The following is a 15,480-nucleotide window of genomic DNA, read 5'->3' on the forward strand; positions in this document are numbered from 1 at the left end:
ACAGAGACAGGTCCAGAATAAATGAGAGAATCTGAAAGGACAGCTGGAAAGAAAAAGCAAAAGACAAAAACAAAGGGGGAACAGAAAAGAATGGGAAGGGAGAAGAGAAAGAAAGAGAGGAGAAAAAAACAACCAGGAGGAGGAAAAGAGAAAAAGGCAGGTCAAAGAAGTGAAGAGGCAGCAACCGAAGCCAGAACTAGGCTGGGCAGGAGCCTCAGGTGAGGAGCTGGGAGAACAGGAACGCCAGGCTGAGGTCCAGGAGGGCCACGGCTCCCACCACCAGGGGGTTGGCAGCTCCCTAGAGAGATAAGGGGAAGGAAATTCAGTCTCAGTCCCTAAGGACCGTGTCCAGCGACAGGTCCCAAATTCCTGCCCTGGCAAGTGGCAAAGCTGAAGGGTCCCAGGCACCTCTCCTCAGAGGTCAGAGCAGGGGCGTGTCCAACCTTTGTTTTAGATTGCAGAAACACCTCTCTTCTCCCAGGCAGGGCCCCGCCTTCTCTCAGGCTCCCTCAAGTCGGGAACAGCCCTTCCTCCCTCCTCCCTCCACTCCCCTCCCACTAGCAGCATGTCACGTGGCCCAGGCAGAAGGTGCCTGGCCTTAGTAGCAGACGCTGGCAGCAGCAGCCAGTACTGCAGTAAAGCAGAGAGGGATGAAGGGGTGAGGATGTAGTTGCTAGGAAACAGGAGAGGCCTGGCATCCAATCAGAGTAGAGGGTTCTGGGGAAACTCCACCCCTCCCAGTTTTCTGCCTCCTTTCCCATTTCCCTTCTTCCCAGGAGAGGGAGGGAGACTCAGGGTAGGGAGGGAACAAGCTTTTCCTTTTTTATTTCTGGGCACCAAAGAGAGAAACTGTGGAGGTGGGGGTGGGGGTGGAGTAGGAAACGAGGAGCTGGAAATGATATGGAAGGAGAACAGGGAAAGATGTTTTGGCTCTACCATTACTTATTGGTAACCTTCGGCAAATTACTTTAAGTGCTCTGGGCCTCAGTTTCCCCATCTGTCAAACGAGGGAGCTGGAGATGAAGGTTTCTAAGGTTGCTTGCAGTTCACAAGTTCCCTTTTTTTTTTTTTTTTTTTTTTTTTTTTAAGGTGGGATATGGTCCAAGACTGGGCAGGCAGAAAGGAATCGGAGTCCAAATCGGAGCCCCTAAAGGGATCAGAGAGATGTCTGGAAAGGATGAGAGGCAAGGCTTGGAGGAGAAAAGGGGCCACAAAGCGGGAATGGAGGGCATCTCACCGGCTGGACGGGCCTCTCCGTTGCAGCAGGCTCCTCAAACTCTTCCATCAGGCACCCGGCTTCAGGACCCCTTGAGAATGGGCCCCTCAGGACTGGCGTGGCCATGGGCTCAGGCTCCAAGCGCCCAGGGGTTCTCAGCTGGGGCAAGGGCTCTTCGTCTTCCCCTTCCTCCTCTCGAAGACTTCCAGAGCTGTCACTGCAGCCTCCGAGGAGTGGGGAACCGTCTCTGGGCCCTGGCCCCTGCATCCCAGCCTCATCCTCGGCCTCATAGCCAGCTAGTTCCTCTGCCTGCTCACCTGGCCCCCCCCACTCCTCAGGCCAAGCTTTGGGGCTGGAGAAGGGACCCCGGTCCCCTCCAGGAGGCAGTGGGCTCCGGCGGGCAGGGGGTCGCCAGGGTTGGCGGGAGGAGGCAGGACTGCTGGGCAGTTCAGGGGAGCCCTCTGAGGGGGTCAGTCCATTCTCGTATACCCCAGGGCTGTCCTCATCCAAGGGTTCTGTGTCGGAACCTTCTGAGTCTTGCCGGGGTCTGCGGCCTGCAGCAGGGATAGCTGAGAATCAGAGGGGCCTAACTGGCCTTTGGAAGCAAGAGCTATAGCTTTATCCCTCTCTCTGGGCACCTCCCAGGACTTTGCATCCCCAGGCTTACAGCCTCTCATAGCCAGACCCCAAGCCCCTAGTCCTTATTACTAAATTTCATAAGTTCCCGGTTGCACTCTCCAAACAACTGGGTCTGGCCCCCCTCTTCATCCCCTTGGACCCTCATACCTTGGCTTTTTCATCCCCAGTCCTCTGTAGGGACTTCCTTCCCTTTCCCCACACCTGAGCCCCTCCAGCTCCCCAGGCTGCCCACGCCTCACCTGGGGCCTCTAACATGGGTTGCAGGTCCTGGGCTATCAGTTTGGCCATTCGAGCTGCCTCCACAGCCTTCTCAGCGACGCTGCTGGCTGCCACTGCCTTTAGAAGGGCATCTGCCGCCCTGTCGGGTTCCAGGGGCAGGGACTTAGCAGACCTGCTCCGATGCTCCAGCCCCCTGGCCCATGTCCCTGCCACATCATGTGCTCTGGATTTGAGCTCACCTCTGGAGTCCTCACTCTTGCTCACACACTGCTGGCTGCTCCCTTCCCTGGCCTGGCAGGGCACCTGGCTTCTGGTTTCCTCTCCTAGACCTGGGCTGTGACTGCTCTCATCACACTTTCTTGCTCCTTTCATACCTGCCACCATCATGTCCTGTAGTAACACCTTCCTTCTTCCAGCAACAGGGGCCAGGCCCTCCCTGGCTGCCCTCAACTCTGTTATCCCAGCCCCATCCTGCTCCCTTCCCAGGGACAGAGGAGACCTCATGCTCTTAGCACATCTCTCTGTAGTTGCACCTGCTTGGTACTTCCCAGCAGCTTTCCCTGCATTGCCCCTTGTTCTGGGCCATCTGCTCCCTGTGCTAGGAGCCTTTGCCTCCTTTCCCCTTACTGCTACTAACCCTGCCTCTTCATTGCAGACTTCCTGACATGAGAATTTCACAGGTTGCTTTTCTTCAGCCTCTTCTGTTATCACACTGTTCTTGCCTCTTGGTCATTGCCTCTGTCTCCCTGCACCATCACCTCCTTTCTGAGTTCTGGAACTGGGATAAGCATGGGTCTCCCCTTTCTGTTTTTCCTACTTCTTCTCCCAGCTACCATGCATGCTTTCTCACTATGGTGTTTACATCTTCTGAGGAAGCTCTTAGTTTCCTTCCCTTTCACATGTGTCTCCCATTGTGCCCTGCTCTGTGGGTACAGGCCACCATGGAAGCATTATCAGTCCTTTCCCCATGGTTGTTTCCCAGTTCTCCCTCTGATGTCAGATGCTTCCTCAATTTACCTTCCCTTTCAACTTCTGCTGTTAATCACAGATGCCCTGTGATCATTAAATTAGTTCTGTAATCCTGACTGAAGGTGGGGCACAAAGGAACAGAGATAAAGGTAATCAGATATACTTGGGCTTAAATGGATCAAGACCCCTCTGGCCCCAGGCTTGTTTCATCTGGCTTAGGAAGGCTGGGTATGGGGGTAGGGAGAAGTGTGGTGGTGATAGTCTTAAGTCTATCCCCTCTTGATGTACCTCAGGAGATATGGTCAGCCTCCTCCCCTCAAATCTGCTGGGTTAAGGACTTTTAGAGCCTGTTTGGAGGGACCTCAGATAACCATGTTCTTCTGTGTTTGCACTGTTAGACTCTATATGGCTAGTCCCTTCCTGAAAGTAAGCTGGTCTCAGGGTTTAGGGCAGGGGATGATGATCACAGTCTTGGGTTGCATGGAATTCTATCGGCGGCCAAAAAACTGCAACACTGACAACTCGAGCTTGTTTCTGAGTTTGGAGGGTGTCGATGAGCAAGTCCTAGGCAGCAGAATCAGTCATCAGGCTACCTGGCAGAGGCACCTGCTGCTGAGGCTCTGCTGTTTCCATGGTAGCTGGCAACCAATCAGGTTTGCCAGGCCTGTTGCTGGGGAGAATAACCAGCCTCCTCCCACTGACTGATCTCTCAGCTCCTGGGATCAGTTTTTCCTGCCCATGCCTGTTCCTCATCTAGGCTAAAGTGCTCCCTGGTGCCCTGCCCTCCCCCTTCCCTGGCTTAAGGCTCTGGACTCTAACCACCCAGACACTGAGATGTATCTACAGATAGACATCTCTGGCTCAGGCATCTACTTTGGAAATGACACGTTCCTACACATAACTTGATCACCCATTATACAAACTCACTGAAGCATATTTGGACATATCTTGGCCTCTGATCCTCTGTAACAGTCTCAAATTTAAACAAAATCCTTCAACTGTACACTCCCCTTTAAAGAAAATCCAACATATGAAAATTTACATGTATGAGTTATATAAATTAGGGGCCTGTGAATCGCATTACAAATGGGTTTTTGGCTTTCTTTAGATCTGTGCTATCGAATCCAGCATTTAAAATGTAGCTAGTCTGATTTGAAATTATGTGCTATACATATAAAATATATATACTAGATTTCAAAGGCTTAGTAAAAAAAGTAATGTAAAATCCCTCATTAGTAATTTTATGTTGATTATATGTTTAAATCATCAAAATTTGGCTATACTGGTTTAAATAAAAATGTACTATTTAGGGGGCACCTGGCTGGCTCACTCCGCAGAATGTGCGATTCTTGATCTCAGGGTCATTTGGGTTCAAGCCCCGTGTTGGGCCTAAGACTTACTTAAAAAAAAAAAAGTACTATTTAAATTCAATTTACCTGTTTCTTTTTATCTTTTCACATGGCTACTAGAAGATTTAAAGTTATATATTTGGCTTACATTATATTCCTACTGCACAGTGCTACTTTAGATAATAAGGTCCTCTATATGCATGGAAATGTAATCTGAATTACAGAAAGAAAATTTCATTTACAGGCAAGCCTCCTCCCCTCAAACCTTTATCAGTTGGGTAAAGGAAGGCAGAGGAGGCAAAGCTGACAGGAACTATCTTTTCATGTGGATAGATCAGCTGTACAAACTAGATCTCCTCAAGGCCCAAGGCTGGAATTCTATCAGTCTGGTGGGCACGCTAGGAGGTGGCTAGGAATGCACACTCCGTCTCCCTGCCCCAGGCTGCTGCCCCCAGCTGCAAGAGGAAGACTAGGGACATGTCTGACTTCCAAGAGGTTTCTGAGCCTGTATAAGCCAGTGCTCATTGCTACTCCCACACACAACAATGACACACATCCCCACAAAAGACACTAAGACACACTTATAGTCTAACACGGCTTCCCTCAAATACCCAGCCACCCACAGTTACACCCACATCCACCTGTAGCCTCAGATATAAACACTCCCGGTACCCAGGGCTACAACTGCTTGGCCCTAGGCCTGTTCTTCCCCACCAAGCCCTAGGCCTTTGGTCATGGCCCTCCTTTAGGCACTAACTACCCATCCCCCACCCAACTGTCCCCAGGGTACCTTCTCCACTTAGCCCAGCTTTGGCCTCTGCAGCAGATGCCCACCTGGCAGCAGCGATCTCCTGACGCTGGCGGGCAGCGCTCACGGCTCGACGGGCGCCTTCGACAGCCCTGTCCACCTTCTCCTTGACTTTGCCCCGCCGAAGGGCCAGAGGCAGGAGGCTGCGCACGCGCCCCCCGTGCACCAGCCGGTTGCGCTTGTACTTGCCCTCCTCGCGGGAGCCGTCCGGGCGGGTGGTTCGTCCGTAGCCGTGCCGCCGGTTGCCCAGCCACTCGCCCTCGTAGCGCAGCCCGTTGGAGCGCTGGCTCACACCATAGCCGCTGCGCCGGTCGGCGCGCCATTCGCCCGCATACACCTCAGTGGCAGAGCCCTCGATGAGGGCGGGCGGAGCTGGGGCCGGGGGCCCGCTGGCTTCGGAGCCCGGGGGTCCTGTGCTGCCCACCTCACTGCTCACCTCGCTGCGCAGGGAGCCCCGCTTGCTGCCCAAGGAGCTGCGGCGCCCGCCAGCCCGGAGCCCGCTGAGCAGCAGCGAGCGGCGGAAGAACCCGCCGGCCGCGGGAGTGCGCTTGCGGGTGGACGCGCCTTCAGCGTCCCCTGGCCCGGCCAGCACGAAGCCGCCCCGGGAGCCTGAGGCCGGGCTGCCTCCCTCGTCGCCCGGCAGGGGCAGGGGTGGGGGCGGTGTCGGGGGGTCGCTGTGGCCGGAGTCCAGGGAGGTGCGGCGGGGCGAGCGCAGCAGCGCCGCCTGATGGTAGGGCACACTCTGGCGCACCCCGTAGCCGTGGCGCTTCCCGGCCTGCCACTGGCCCTGGTAGGTGCCTGTGGGCGGGGTAGGACGGGGAGAAAGGGTCAGGACCCGCTGCTTCCTGCACCTTAGGCCCCAAGCGCCCCCGAAGGCCCAAGTGTAGGGAGGGAGTGGTGGGGACAGCTAGCGTGGAGGTCGGGGAAAAGCACTAGGAGCTGGGACAGGCCAGGTTGGGTCAGAAGGTGTGGGAGAACACGGTGAAGACCGACAGGTAGTAGGAGATCTGTGGATTTGGGGCGTGCAGGTAGACAAGGGAAAGGGGTAGGGACGGGCAGGCTGGGGTGTATGAAGGACAGATAGTCCAGAGGGTGTGAGGGACAGGCTGACGGGGTGTTTAAGATAGTCATGTGACAGGCAGACAGGACTATGAGGAGCAAGCTGACTGAGGAAATGTGAGGGGACAGGCGGAGCAGAGGTGTTATGGACAGGCAGGTGGAGAGGGGAGGTGTGGGACAGGCAGCAGGGGTGGAAGGGGCAAGCAGATGGGAGGGTGTGAGAGTCAGGTAGATGGGGGGGGGTGTGAGGGACAGGCAGACAGGGAAGAGGTGAGGGCAGGCAGACTGCAGACTGGGTAGAGGGAGAAGCAGGCAGGGGCCAGACAAATGAGAGAGACGTGTGCGATGGGAGGAGAGGGCAACAAGATGGGAGCACGGGGCGCATATGAATGGGGAAGGCATACAGGAGGACAGCGGGGCACGGGTGCAGATGGTGGGGAAGGCGTACGCGGGACAGGCCGACGGGAAGGCGCACGCGGACGAGCAGACAGACAGTAGTGGGCCGGGCCCCGCACCTCCGTCGGAGTAGGTCTCGGTGCCGTAGCCGTCCTGGAAGCCGTCCTTCCAGAGCCCGGCGTAGCGCAGGCCCGACACGCTCTCCCACACGCCGCTGCGCCCCTTCAGCCCGCCCAGCCACTCGCCGCGGTACGTCCAGCGGCTCTTGCGCTCCACGCCCAGCCCTTCGCGCTTGCCCTGCTGCCAGTGGCCCTGGTAGCTGTGTCCGCCGGGCCCCGTGAAGACGCCCAGTGACTCGAAGCCGTGCGCCCAGCAGCCGCTGTACTCGCCCTGGGCGCCGGGCCCCGTGCACACGCCGTAGCCATGTGCCCGCCCCGCCTCCCAGCCCCCCACGTAGCAGCCCCCGTCGTCAAAGTCGAACTTGCCCCCGGGGGACATGCATGTAGTTGGCGCGGCCTCAGCCCCCCGGCGGCTCAGCGCATCCTGGGGCTGGAGAGCCGGCTGGGGGCCTGCGAGCGGGGCGAGGCCTGGGGGCGGGGGCAGTTAGACCGGGGCCGGGCGGGGGGGCCCCAGCGCGGGCTGGCAGGGCCGGACCCTCATCCTGAGTGGCTGCGGAGAAAGAGGGGGGAAGTGGCGAGCGAGGCCCCTCCTCTTTGCCCGCCGCTCCCTGGCCCAGAGGCTCTGGGGCATCAGCACCGCCCCCCAACCCCCCACCCTTCGGCAGCATCTTCCAGCAGCTCTTAAGCTTTGGGGGCATGGGGGCTCCCCCACCCCTCCCTCCTATTGAGAGCCCCTCCCAGGACTTGGGGCCCCCAACCCCAAGCAGGAGTCCCGTTTCTCCAGCCTGGAACCCCAAAGTGTCGGGTGTGGATGGCAGTTGCTGGGGCGGGCGGGGGGGGGGGGGGGTGGTCCTGAGAGGGGGTTGGGCAGAGTCGTAGGCCGTCCGCTCCTCTGGCTGCTGTCAGGACCCTTCTGCCCCGATTCTCTGGCTTCCCAGGCAAGGGGTGGAGGATGAAAATGTAGGGGGGGGGGGGGAAGATCGGACCAAGGTGGGCAGTGGGTTTGGTGGGGGGAAAGATGGGGATGGAGGAGGCTCCGCAGGGAAAAGACGAGGGTGGGGATGGGCAGACAGGCGGAAGGGAGGGGGCAGGTTACTCACCATGTGGGCTGGGGCTCAGGCTGCCTCCCAGGCACAGCATCCATGGCAGGATACCTCCACTCCCACCTCGTCCCGGCAAGTCAAAGCCCCCTCCCCTTCCGGAGAGACTGCTCCTACCCAGAGAGCGAAGGTGGGGGAGCCGCAAGAGAGAGTCCCCTCTCTACCCAGCTGGAGGAGCAGGCGATGGGGGTGGGGGGCGAGGTAGTGGCAGGGGTGGGGGGGGGGGAATGAGAATAGTGGAGGGGAAAAATTTTGCCTTGGATGGAGATAGGGAAGAGGAGCTGGGAACTAGATGGGAAAGGAGAGGGGGCTATCAAAAGGAGGTGTTTTTTATTATTTTTTTCCCTTCTTATGGTTGGGAAAGGAAAAAAAAAATCAAAATTCCGATTCCATCCCAGCACAAATCAATGTTTGCTCCATCCCAGCATCACGGGGGAGGCTGGGCCAGGCAGATTTAAAGGGGCAGGGAGAAGAGAGAAGAGGAGAGGGTGGGGAGAGAAGGAGAGGAAGAAGACACAGTGGCGATGTTAGCAGTGTGTGTGGGGGACCCAGGCAGGAAAGGATGGGTGCCGGCTAAATCTGAGGTGAAAGTAGAGGCAGGTAGAGAGGAGAATGAGGGGCACAGAGACCCCCCCCCCTAGGGTGGAAAGAAACCCAGGGATGCCGGCGGGGAGTGGGGTGAGACCGAGGGTTGGGGGAGAGGGGGAGGGGAGCACAGCGAGAGGGAGGAGACTGAGCTGAAGATGGGGAGGCTGGGGGAGGCTGAAGGCAGGCGGGGGAGGAGAGATACAGGCGAGGCCGGGAGAGGGCGAGAGGAATACAAAGAAAGGTGCAGGGGTGAGAGCTAAGGAGGGGGAGATGCTGTGGGGGAGGGAGGGGGGACCCATTCTGGGACTGCTGAGGGTTGGCAAGGAGGAGAGAAGCAGGGGAGGAGGAGGAGGGAGAAAGAAATAGATAGGGAGAGTGCGAGTGAATAAGGGTTGTAAGGGAGAGCGAGAAAGCTCTGCACAGGGAAGGCCTGGCATGGGCATAGAAATCCAGGCAGCTAGAGCCCAAGCAGAGACAGGAGGGCCGGAAGTGGTGTTCGTGGGGCTCTAGGGAGAAGGATGAACCTGCCAGCCGCTTGGACTGAAGCCAGGAAGCCTTTGGGCATGGATGCCTGTGTCCACCAAACCCACTGTCCTCCAGAAGTAACTGCTGCAGGGGGCCAGAAAGCTCCCCTGCTTGCACTTTCTGGGGAAGCCTGAGATGGGGCCCTGCAGGAAGCCTGGCTTCACCAGTGCTTTTCCAGATCTCACCATCTTCCATCTCTGCTGACTATTTCTCCCTGGGTTGTCTCTCCGAAGGGGGAAGGGTGGTATGAGGGGTGTATTGTTTTTGAAGGGTGAACAAGGGTTCGTCCTTGGTAGTGCCATGAAGACTCTGGGGCTTTGGAGCCTTTTGTAAACCTAGGGGCTAAGACACATAGACATGTTTGGGTGGGCCCTTATTGTGGTAAGCCCCCCTTTGGTCGACCACCACTCCAACCACTCACTAGAGGGGCAGCACATCCTGGGCCTTCCTTTTTACAGACTGAAATAGGCACATGCTGTCTTCCTGCCCCTCGGCTTACTGATGCATCTATCCTGCACCTAAGCATTTAGGAGGGAAGATACTGTCCAATTACACACAATGGGGTAAATAGTCAGATATACCCAACTGCTTTTATTTTCATACAAAGTCAGGCCCATCCATTTTACAAAGAGAACTGAGGCCCAGAGGGGAAAGTCATTCACTGGAGGTTACACAGCTGAGGTGGCAGAGCTAGGATTAGAACGCTAGACTTCAGACCTCTGAGCCCTATAATTCTTCCCAGGATTCCATGTACTTGGGAACCTCCCTCAGACTCAGGAGCTCCGTTTTGAGTACTTTAGTAAAATAAAGAACATGAGGTTTGGAATAAACAGGAATTACCCTTGCAATGTATTTTCCCAAAGATGGATACAAAGTTGGAGAAATGTGTATATTTTAAGTCTCCAGGGCAGGGATCGCATCTTCTAAGTGCTTTGCACAGAACAGGGCAGCTGTGAGTCTACTTGGGCCAAGACTACCAAGTCTACTTGGTAGAGAGGACTTTCCTCCCTCCCTCCCTGCCTCCCTCTCTTCTTTCCTTCCTCCCTCCCTTCCTCCCTCCCTCCCTTCCTTCCTCCCTTCCTCCCTCCCTCCCTTCCTGCCTCCCTCTCTTCTTTCCTTCCTCCCTTCCTCCCTTCCTTCCTTCCTTCCTTCCTCCCTCCCTCCCTCCCTCCCTCCCTCCCTCCGTCCCTCCCTCTCTTCCTTCCTTCCTTCCTTCTTTCCTCCCTCCATTTTGCCATTTAGCAGACATTTACATAGTTTACTGTGTACCAGGCACATTGCTAGGTGCTAGAGATCGAGTATCATCCTCATGGAGCTTACTAGCAAAAAACTAACCAACTCACTAGTAAACTAACAAGTAACTCTAGTGTAGTTAGTGCTATAACAGTTTCGAGGGGTAGAAGTAGAGTAGAGATGGAAACTAAGTTAGGCTGGCTCCCTAGGGAAAGAGGTATCTTAAAGGATGAATCCAGAAAGGATTCTGGAGCAGGCCAACCACCCTCGCATTCCTCACCCTCAGATATTCAGGACTTCCTTCTCCACACAGGGCCTCTTCCTACTCAGCCCCTAAGATTTTCCTGTTCTCCAAGAAAAGGGAAGAATAAGAAATCTACAGGACTGGTGAGACCTGTGCCCTGTTCTTTAGGGAGAAAGGGTGGGAGGGGTAAGTGGAAGGTAGGAATTGATGCCTGCTCGGTGAAGTGACTCTGGACGGAATTCCAGGCTGCAAAGTAATGTGTAGAGCTGATGAAGCCCTGAAGAAGTCACTGGCAGAACTACCCTGGAACTTGGCACACTGTCCCAGCCCCCATATCTCCCTGAGTGAGGCAGTCTTCCAGCCCCAGTCTGGTTTGTCCCTGCAGATCCAATAATCCCTTCTTTTAAATCAGAGATGCTTTTTTTTGGAGGGTGCACTGGTTTGTTTTGCCACAATGTACCATTATGCTGAGGTCATAGAAAAGGGAACCAACCAGTAGAGCAGCTCTGTGCTTGGAGCCGGGCACTGTGTGTGGCACTTTACCTGCATTCAGTCCAATGGAAATGTAACTGTAGGGGCGCCTGGGTGGCTCAGTTGGTTGGGCATCCGACTTCGGTTCAGGTCATGATCTTGTGGTCCGTGAATTTGAGCCCCGAGTTGGGCTCTGTGCTGACGGCTCAAAGCCTGGAGCCTGCTTCAGATTCTATGTCTCCCTCTTTCTCTGCCCCTCCCATGCTCATGCTTTCTCTGTCAAAAATAAATATATATAAAAAAGAAAGAAAGCGAAAAGAACTGTAACCATAAGCAGACCAGGCTGAAGGGTCTGAGAACAGGGCTTTCAAAGATGGTCAGATCTATGTCTGAATCCCACCTGTACTGTTTATTAGATGGGTAAAACTGAGCACATTCCCTAATTTTCCTGAGCCACAGTTCGTGTAGTTCTTAAGATGGCAGTGCCCTAATCTACTCCAGAGCTTATTGTAAGGATTGAAATGACCATGTATGAATGGTGTGTGTGATTGTATATGCAGAAACCCCCCCAAGCATACTGCCTAGGACATAGTGAAGACCCAGTAAATGGTGCTTGAAAAATAGGTTGGTGTTATGCCAGTTTTATAGGTGAGAAATCTGGGACCCAGATGTGAATTTCTCAATGTTGCACGGCTAATACATGGCAGTCCTTGGAGCTGAATGTATCTCAGACCCCCAAGTTGGTATACTTCCACAAAGGCAATTTGGGGACCTATTTATAAAAGACATGCTTATTGTAGAATTAAGAAAATAAGGGACAATATCAAGAATAGAAATCATCCCTAGTCTCACTGTATAACAAACATGTTAGTGTATTTTCATATAGTTTCCTTCTATGCACTTTTTATTTTTTATTTTTATTTTTTTAGAGAGAGAGCCAGCGTGAGTGGGGAGGGGCAGAAGCAGAGGCAGAGAGAATCTTAAGCATTCTCCACCCTGCCACATGCCTTGATGTCACAATTTTGGGATCATGACCTGAGCCAAAACCAAGAGTCAGACACTCAACCAACTGAGCCACCCAGGCACCCCTATGCACTTTTCATTTAACATACTCAGTTAAATACTACATATGCAATTTTGATTCCTACTTATTTGCTTTGCATCACATAAGCATTTTTCCACATCATGAAAACACTCTTGCATTTTTAATGGCTGCATAATATCCCACTATTTGGATGCAGCATAATTTGTTTAACCATCCCAGCATAGCACTTTTTTTTTTTTTTGCCATTTGCACAGTTTTTGCTATTAAAAATTAACATCTTTTATACAAATCTTTGCATCTCTGATGCTTTCTTCTAAAAATATCATGGCAAATTCACAGCATATAGCAAAGCAGACAAAAACAAAACAAAACAAAACAGAATAAAGAACTGTCATGTAATCATCATCCAGCCTCAGTGATGATCACGCTTGGCTTATCTTGTTTTTTCCTCTCCCATTTATTTCAAATTTTGGGTTTCATGTTATTTGAGTATTGATTTTTTTGAAGCTGGATTCCTAACAGAATTACTGGGTCAGAGGATAGAATGCTTAGTAAGATTTTGGATTTATTTTGCTCGGATCACTTGCAGAAGGGTTATACAAATTTGTACTCTCACGAATTGTGCATGAGAGTGCTGGTCTAATTGCACCCCGGCCTGCATTAACTTTTAGTTATAACACACACACACACACACATTCACACAGACACACACCTCTTTTTTAACACACCTTTTGCCAACTTGGCAGATGAAGGGGCTTTCTTTATATACATTTGTTTAATTGGTCTCTGGACTTACATTGAGAAGGCACCTGGTGACCACAGTGGAGTAAACCCTCCTGAAAAACCCCTAGGAAACACACTTGTACTTCCTGGGGACCCTAGCCAGGACCTGTGGGGTGGGGGATTCATTTTTCCTGCTATGCTGGGACCAGGGCAGGGAAGAGCTCGGGAAGAATGCTCACCTCATCCCATGGGCAGCCACCAGGGGTCAGGATGGGGCCAGAGATCCTGATGGTGGGAGCGAGGGTAAGAATGGCCAGCAGCCAGACCCTGCATTTCCTCTGTCTGACCACGGCTGGCTGCACACACAGATCCCCTCTGCTCCTCAGATGGTGATTCCAGAATGTTCTGGATGGCTGTCCCCTGCCTGATCGCTCCTGCCTCTGGCTGCTCCAAGGTTTGGCTTGCTAAAAAGAGAAAGGATGTTTGAGAATTCTATTCTGTTTCTCTCTCTACACACTGTGAGACCAAGTTCACCAGGAGCAGGGCTTTTTAACAGGAGGGCCATAGACTAAGGGACTCAAATAAAATGGGCAAGTGGGGCATGAATATCCATTCCCCACCCCTCCCTTGGGGAGAGGACAATATTTGTTTTGTGAGATTCTGAAAGGGGGATCCATGCCGCTCTAAGTCCAGCATTTTCTGGTACCCCCACATGCCTCCTAAGCCCATTTGCTTCCTGTGGGTGCTGTGAAGGGAGCAGGTTAGTGTTGAAAACAGGGGTGGTCTTGGAGGTTATGCTAAGGGGTTGAACCTTCTGTATTATGCAGTGGAGCTGAGAGATAAGAGTCTGGGGGAGCCTGGGTGGCTCAACTGAGCGTCAAACTCTTTTTTTTTTTTTTTTTTGAAAGAGAGAGCAAGAGAGTGAGAGCCGGAGAGGGGCAGAGAGAGAGAGAGAATCCTAAGTAGGCTTTGCACTGTCAGTGCGGAGAGCAATGTGGGGCTCAAACTAATGAACTGCAAGATCATGACCCAAGCTGAAATCAAGAGTCAAATGCTTAACCAACTGAGCCACCGAGGTGCCCCAAGCATTCGACTCTTGATTTTGGCTCAGGTCATGATCCCAGGGTCGTGGGATTGAGCCCCACATCAGGACCCACATTGAGCATGAAGCCTGCTTGAGATTCTTGATCTCTCTCTCTCTCTCTTTCTCTCTCCCCATCTGCCCACCCCTCTCTTTCAAAATGGGGAGGGGGGAGCTGAATTTTTCCTAGGGTGGGGTGGGGTGGGAGAAGGGAGGTGGACACTCTAACCATCTGAGCAGTCAACGGGGCTGCACTAGATTTGGGTACACACCGACGTACCCTGCCTCACACTGTGTTTATGTGTGTTAAATGACTGGCATGGTGAGCAGAGGATCAGGGGAAGGAAGGCTGATCCCAGGCCAGTGGTGGCCAGTGGTGGCCAGTGGATCTTGGAATCTGTACCTCTGAGCCATGGGTGGCAACAGGGACAAGATGTCCAAGGGGGAGATAAACCAGTCAGGTTACTATCTGCCAGGGCACTGCTCTGAGTCTTACCTCAGCACTGCTGGCTCTCACAGCCCCTGCACCTGTGCGTCTGCAAGGTGGGGTTAGGGCCCCCTGGGATTCTCAGACCGGTGCTGGCTGGCCCCATGGGTGCAGCTGGGGTCTTGGAGAGGCTGAGAGTCAAGGCCAGAGTTATCCAGCACATCAGATATGAAGGAAAATTCATGAGCATTCCTAAATCCCACGTTAGTACTCCATTTTATTTCATAATAATGGTTTCAATTTGTATGTAAAGATAAGCTGAAGATACAGCAAATTGTGATTATTACCCACATCCCTGTTTGGCAGCCATGGGAAGGGAAGGAGGCAACCATTTAAACTACAATGATCATACTTATGTGCATACAGGACATTTGGCTTCAGGCTTCCTGGTGTCTGGTCTTCATTCTGGACTTAGCAGTTCATCCGTCTTATTTTCCAGGGCAGAATTTCACCTCTCGAGGCTGCAACTGCTTCTTCTCACAGAACTTCCTTATTAAATGGGGAACGACCACATGTGAAAGGCACATTCACATCTAGTTGACTCTTTCTCTATGATGAAAATAGAGAAATTGAAAAAATATTTTAAAAGTGACGTCTTCGAAGTAAACTGGGAACGACTGTTCAAAATGCTGTGTGCCAAGAATAAGTGCGGGGAGATTTCCACACCTGGGAAATTTGTTTTCAGGTACAGAAGTTCCTCCTTCTGGCCTGGGGAGCCTGCAGGGGCCCCACCCTTTCCTCCTTTGCCCTTGTGTGAGGCCTCCTTCCAGACATGGCAGCCGCAGACCCGGTTCCTGCTGTTTACACTCCAGGTTCTCCGTGGCAAGGCTGCTCTTGGTAACCATAGAGACCAGGAAGTGCCCCTGCACTGAGTGTTAGGTGGAAGAGAACAAGGGCTTTCACACCAGGAGGTCACCCCCCCCCCCCACATACCTCCCTAATGAATCTCTGTTTACACGAGCACATTTACCTGTCCCATCTGTTGTTTGATTCATAGCTTTCCAACCACCCTGGAATAGGTCGAGATGGTGCAGGCTGATCATCATGTGAGGCACGGAGAAGTTGAAGGCGATTTCACCCTTCAGTGCGGACTAAGCAGCCAGCATGTCCCTGTTCCGTGGTGTGGATCACTCGCCAAGCAAAATATGGGGCTGTATGCCTAGGTCAGCTCTAGAGTTTCTTATGTGGTATTATTTGTGGTTGTGCTGC

At 53.3% G+C, this 15,480-nt stretch overlaps 1 protein-coding gene and 1 long non-coding RNA gene across 2 annotated transcripts; both read right to left on the reverse strand.

Moving 5' to 3' along the window:
- Positions 1-184: 184 nt before the first annotated feature.
- Positions 185-7,248, reverse strand: JPH4 (junctophilin 4). Its single transcript, XM_030318749.1, has 5 exons — positions 6,775-7,248; positions 5,227-5,998; positions 2,095-2,213; positions 1,238-1,770; positions 185-298 (listed from the first exon to the last, which is right to left on the reverse strand). The coding sequence occupies exons 1-5, from the start codon at positions 7,151-7,153 to the stop codon at positions 215-217; spliced, it is 1,887 nt and encodes a 628-aa protein (XP_030174609.1). The 5' UTR covers positions 7,154-7,248; the 3' UTR covers positions 185-214.
- A 5,700-nt stretch (positions 7,249-12,948) lies between these two features.
- Positions 12,949-15,136, reverse strand: LOC116738116. Its single transcript, XR_004343727.1, has 3 exons — positions 14,938-15,136; positions 14,636-14,820; positions 12,949-13,167 (listed from the first exon to the last, which is right to left on the reverse strand). It is a non-coding gene; the product is annotated as an uncharacterized LOC116738116 (long non-coding RNA).
- Between the last annotated feature and the right edge of the window lie 344 nt (positions 15,137-15,480).

Source organism: Lynx canadensis, chromosome B3 (assembly GCF_007474595.2).
Source record: "Lynx canadensis isolate LIC74 chromosome B3, mLynCan4.pri.v2, whole genome shotgun sequence".
Lineage (NCBI taxonomy): Eukaryota > Metazoa > Chordata > Mammalia > Carnivora > Felidae > Lynx > Lynx canadensis.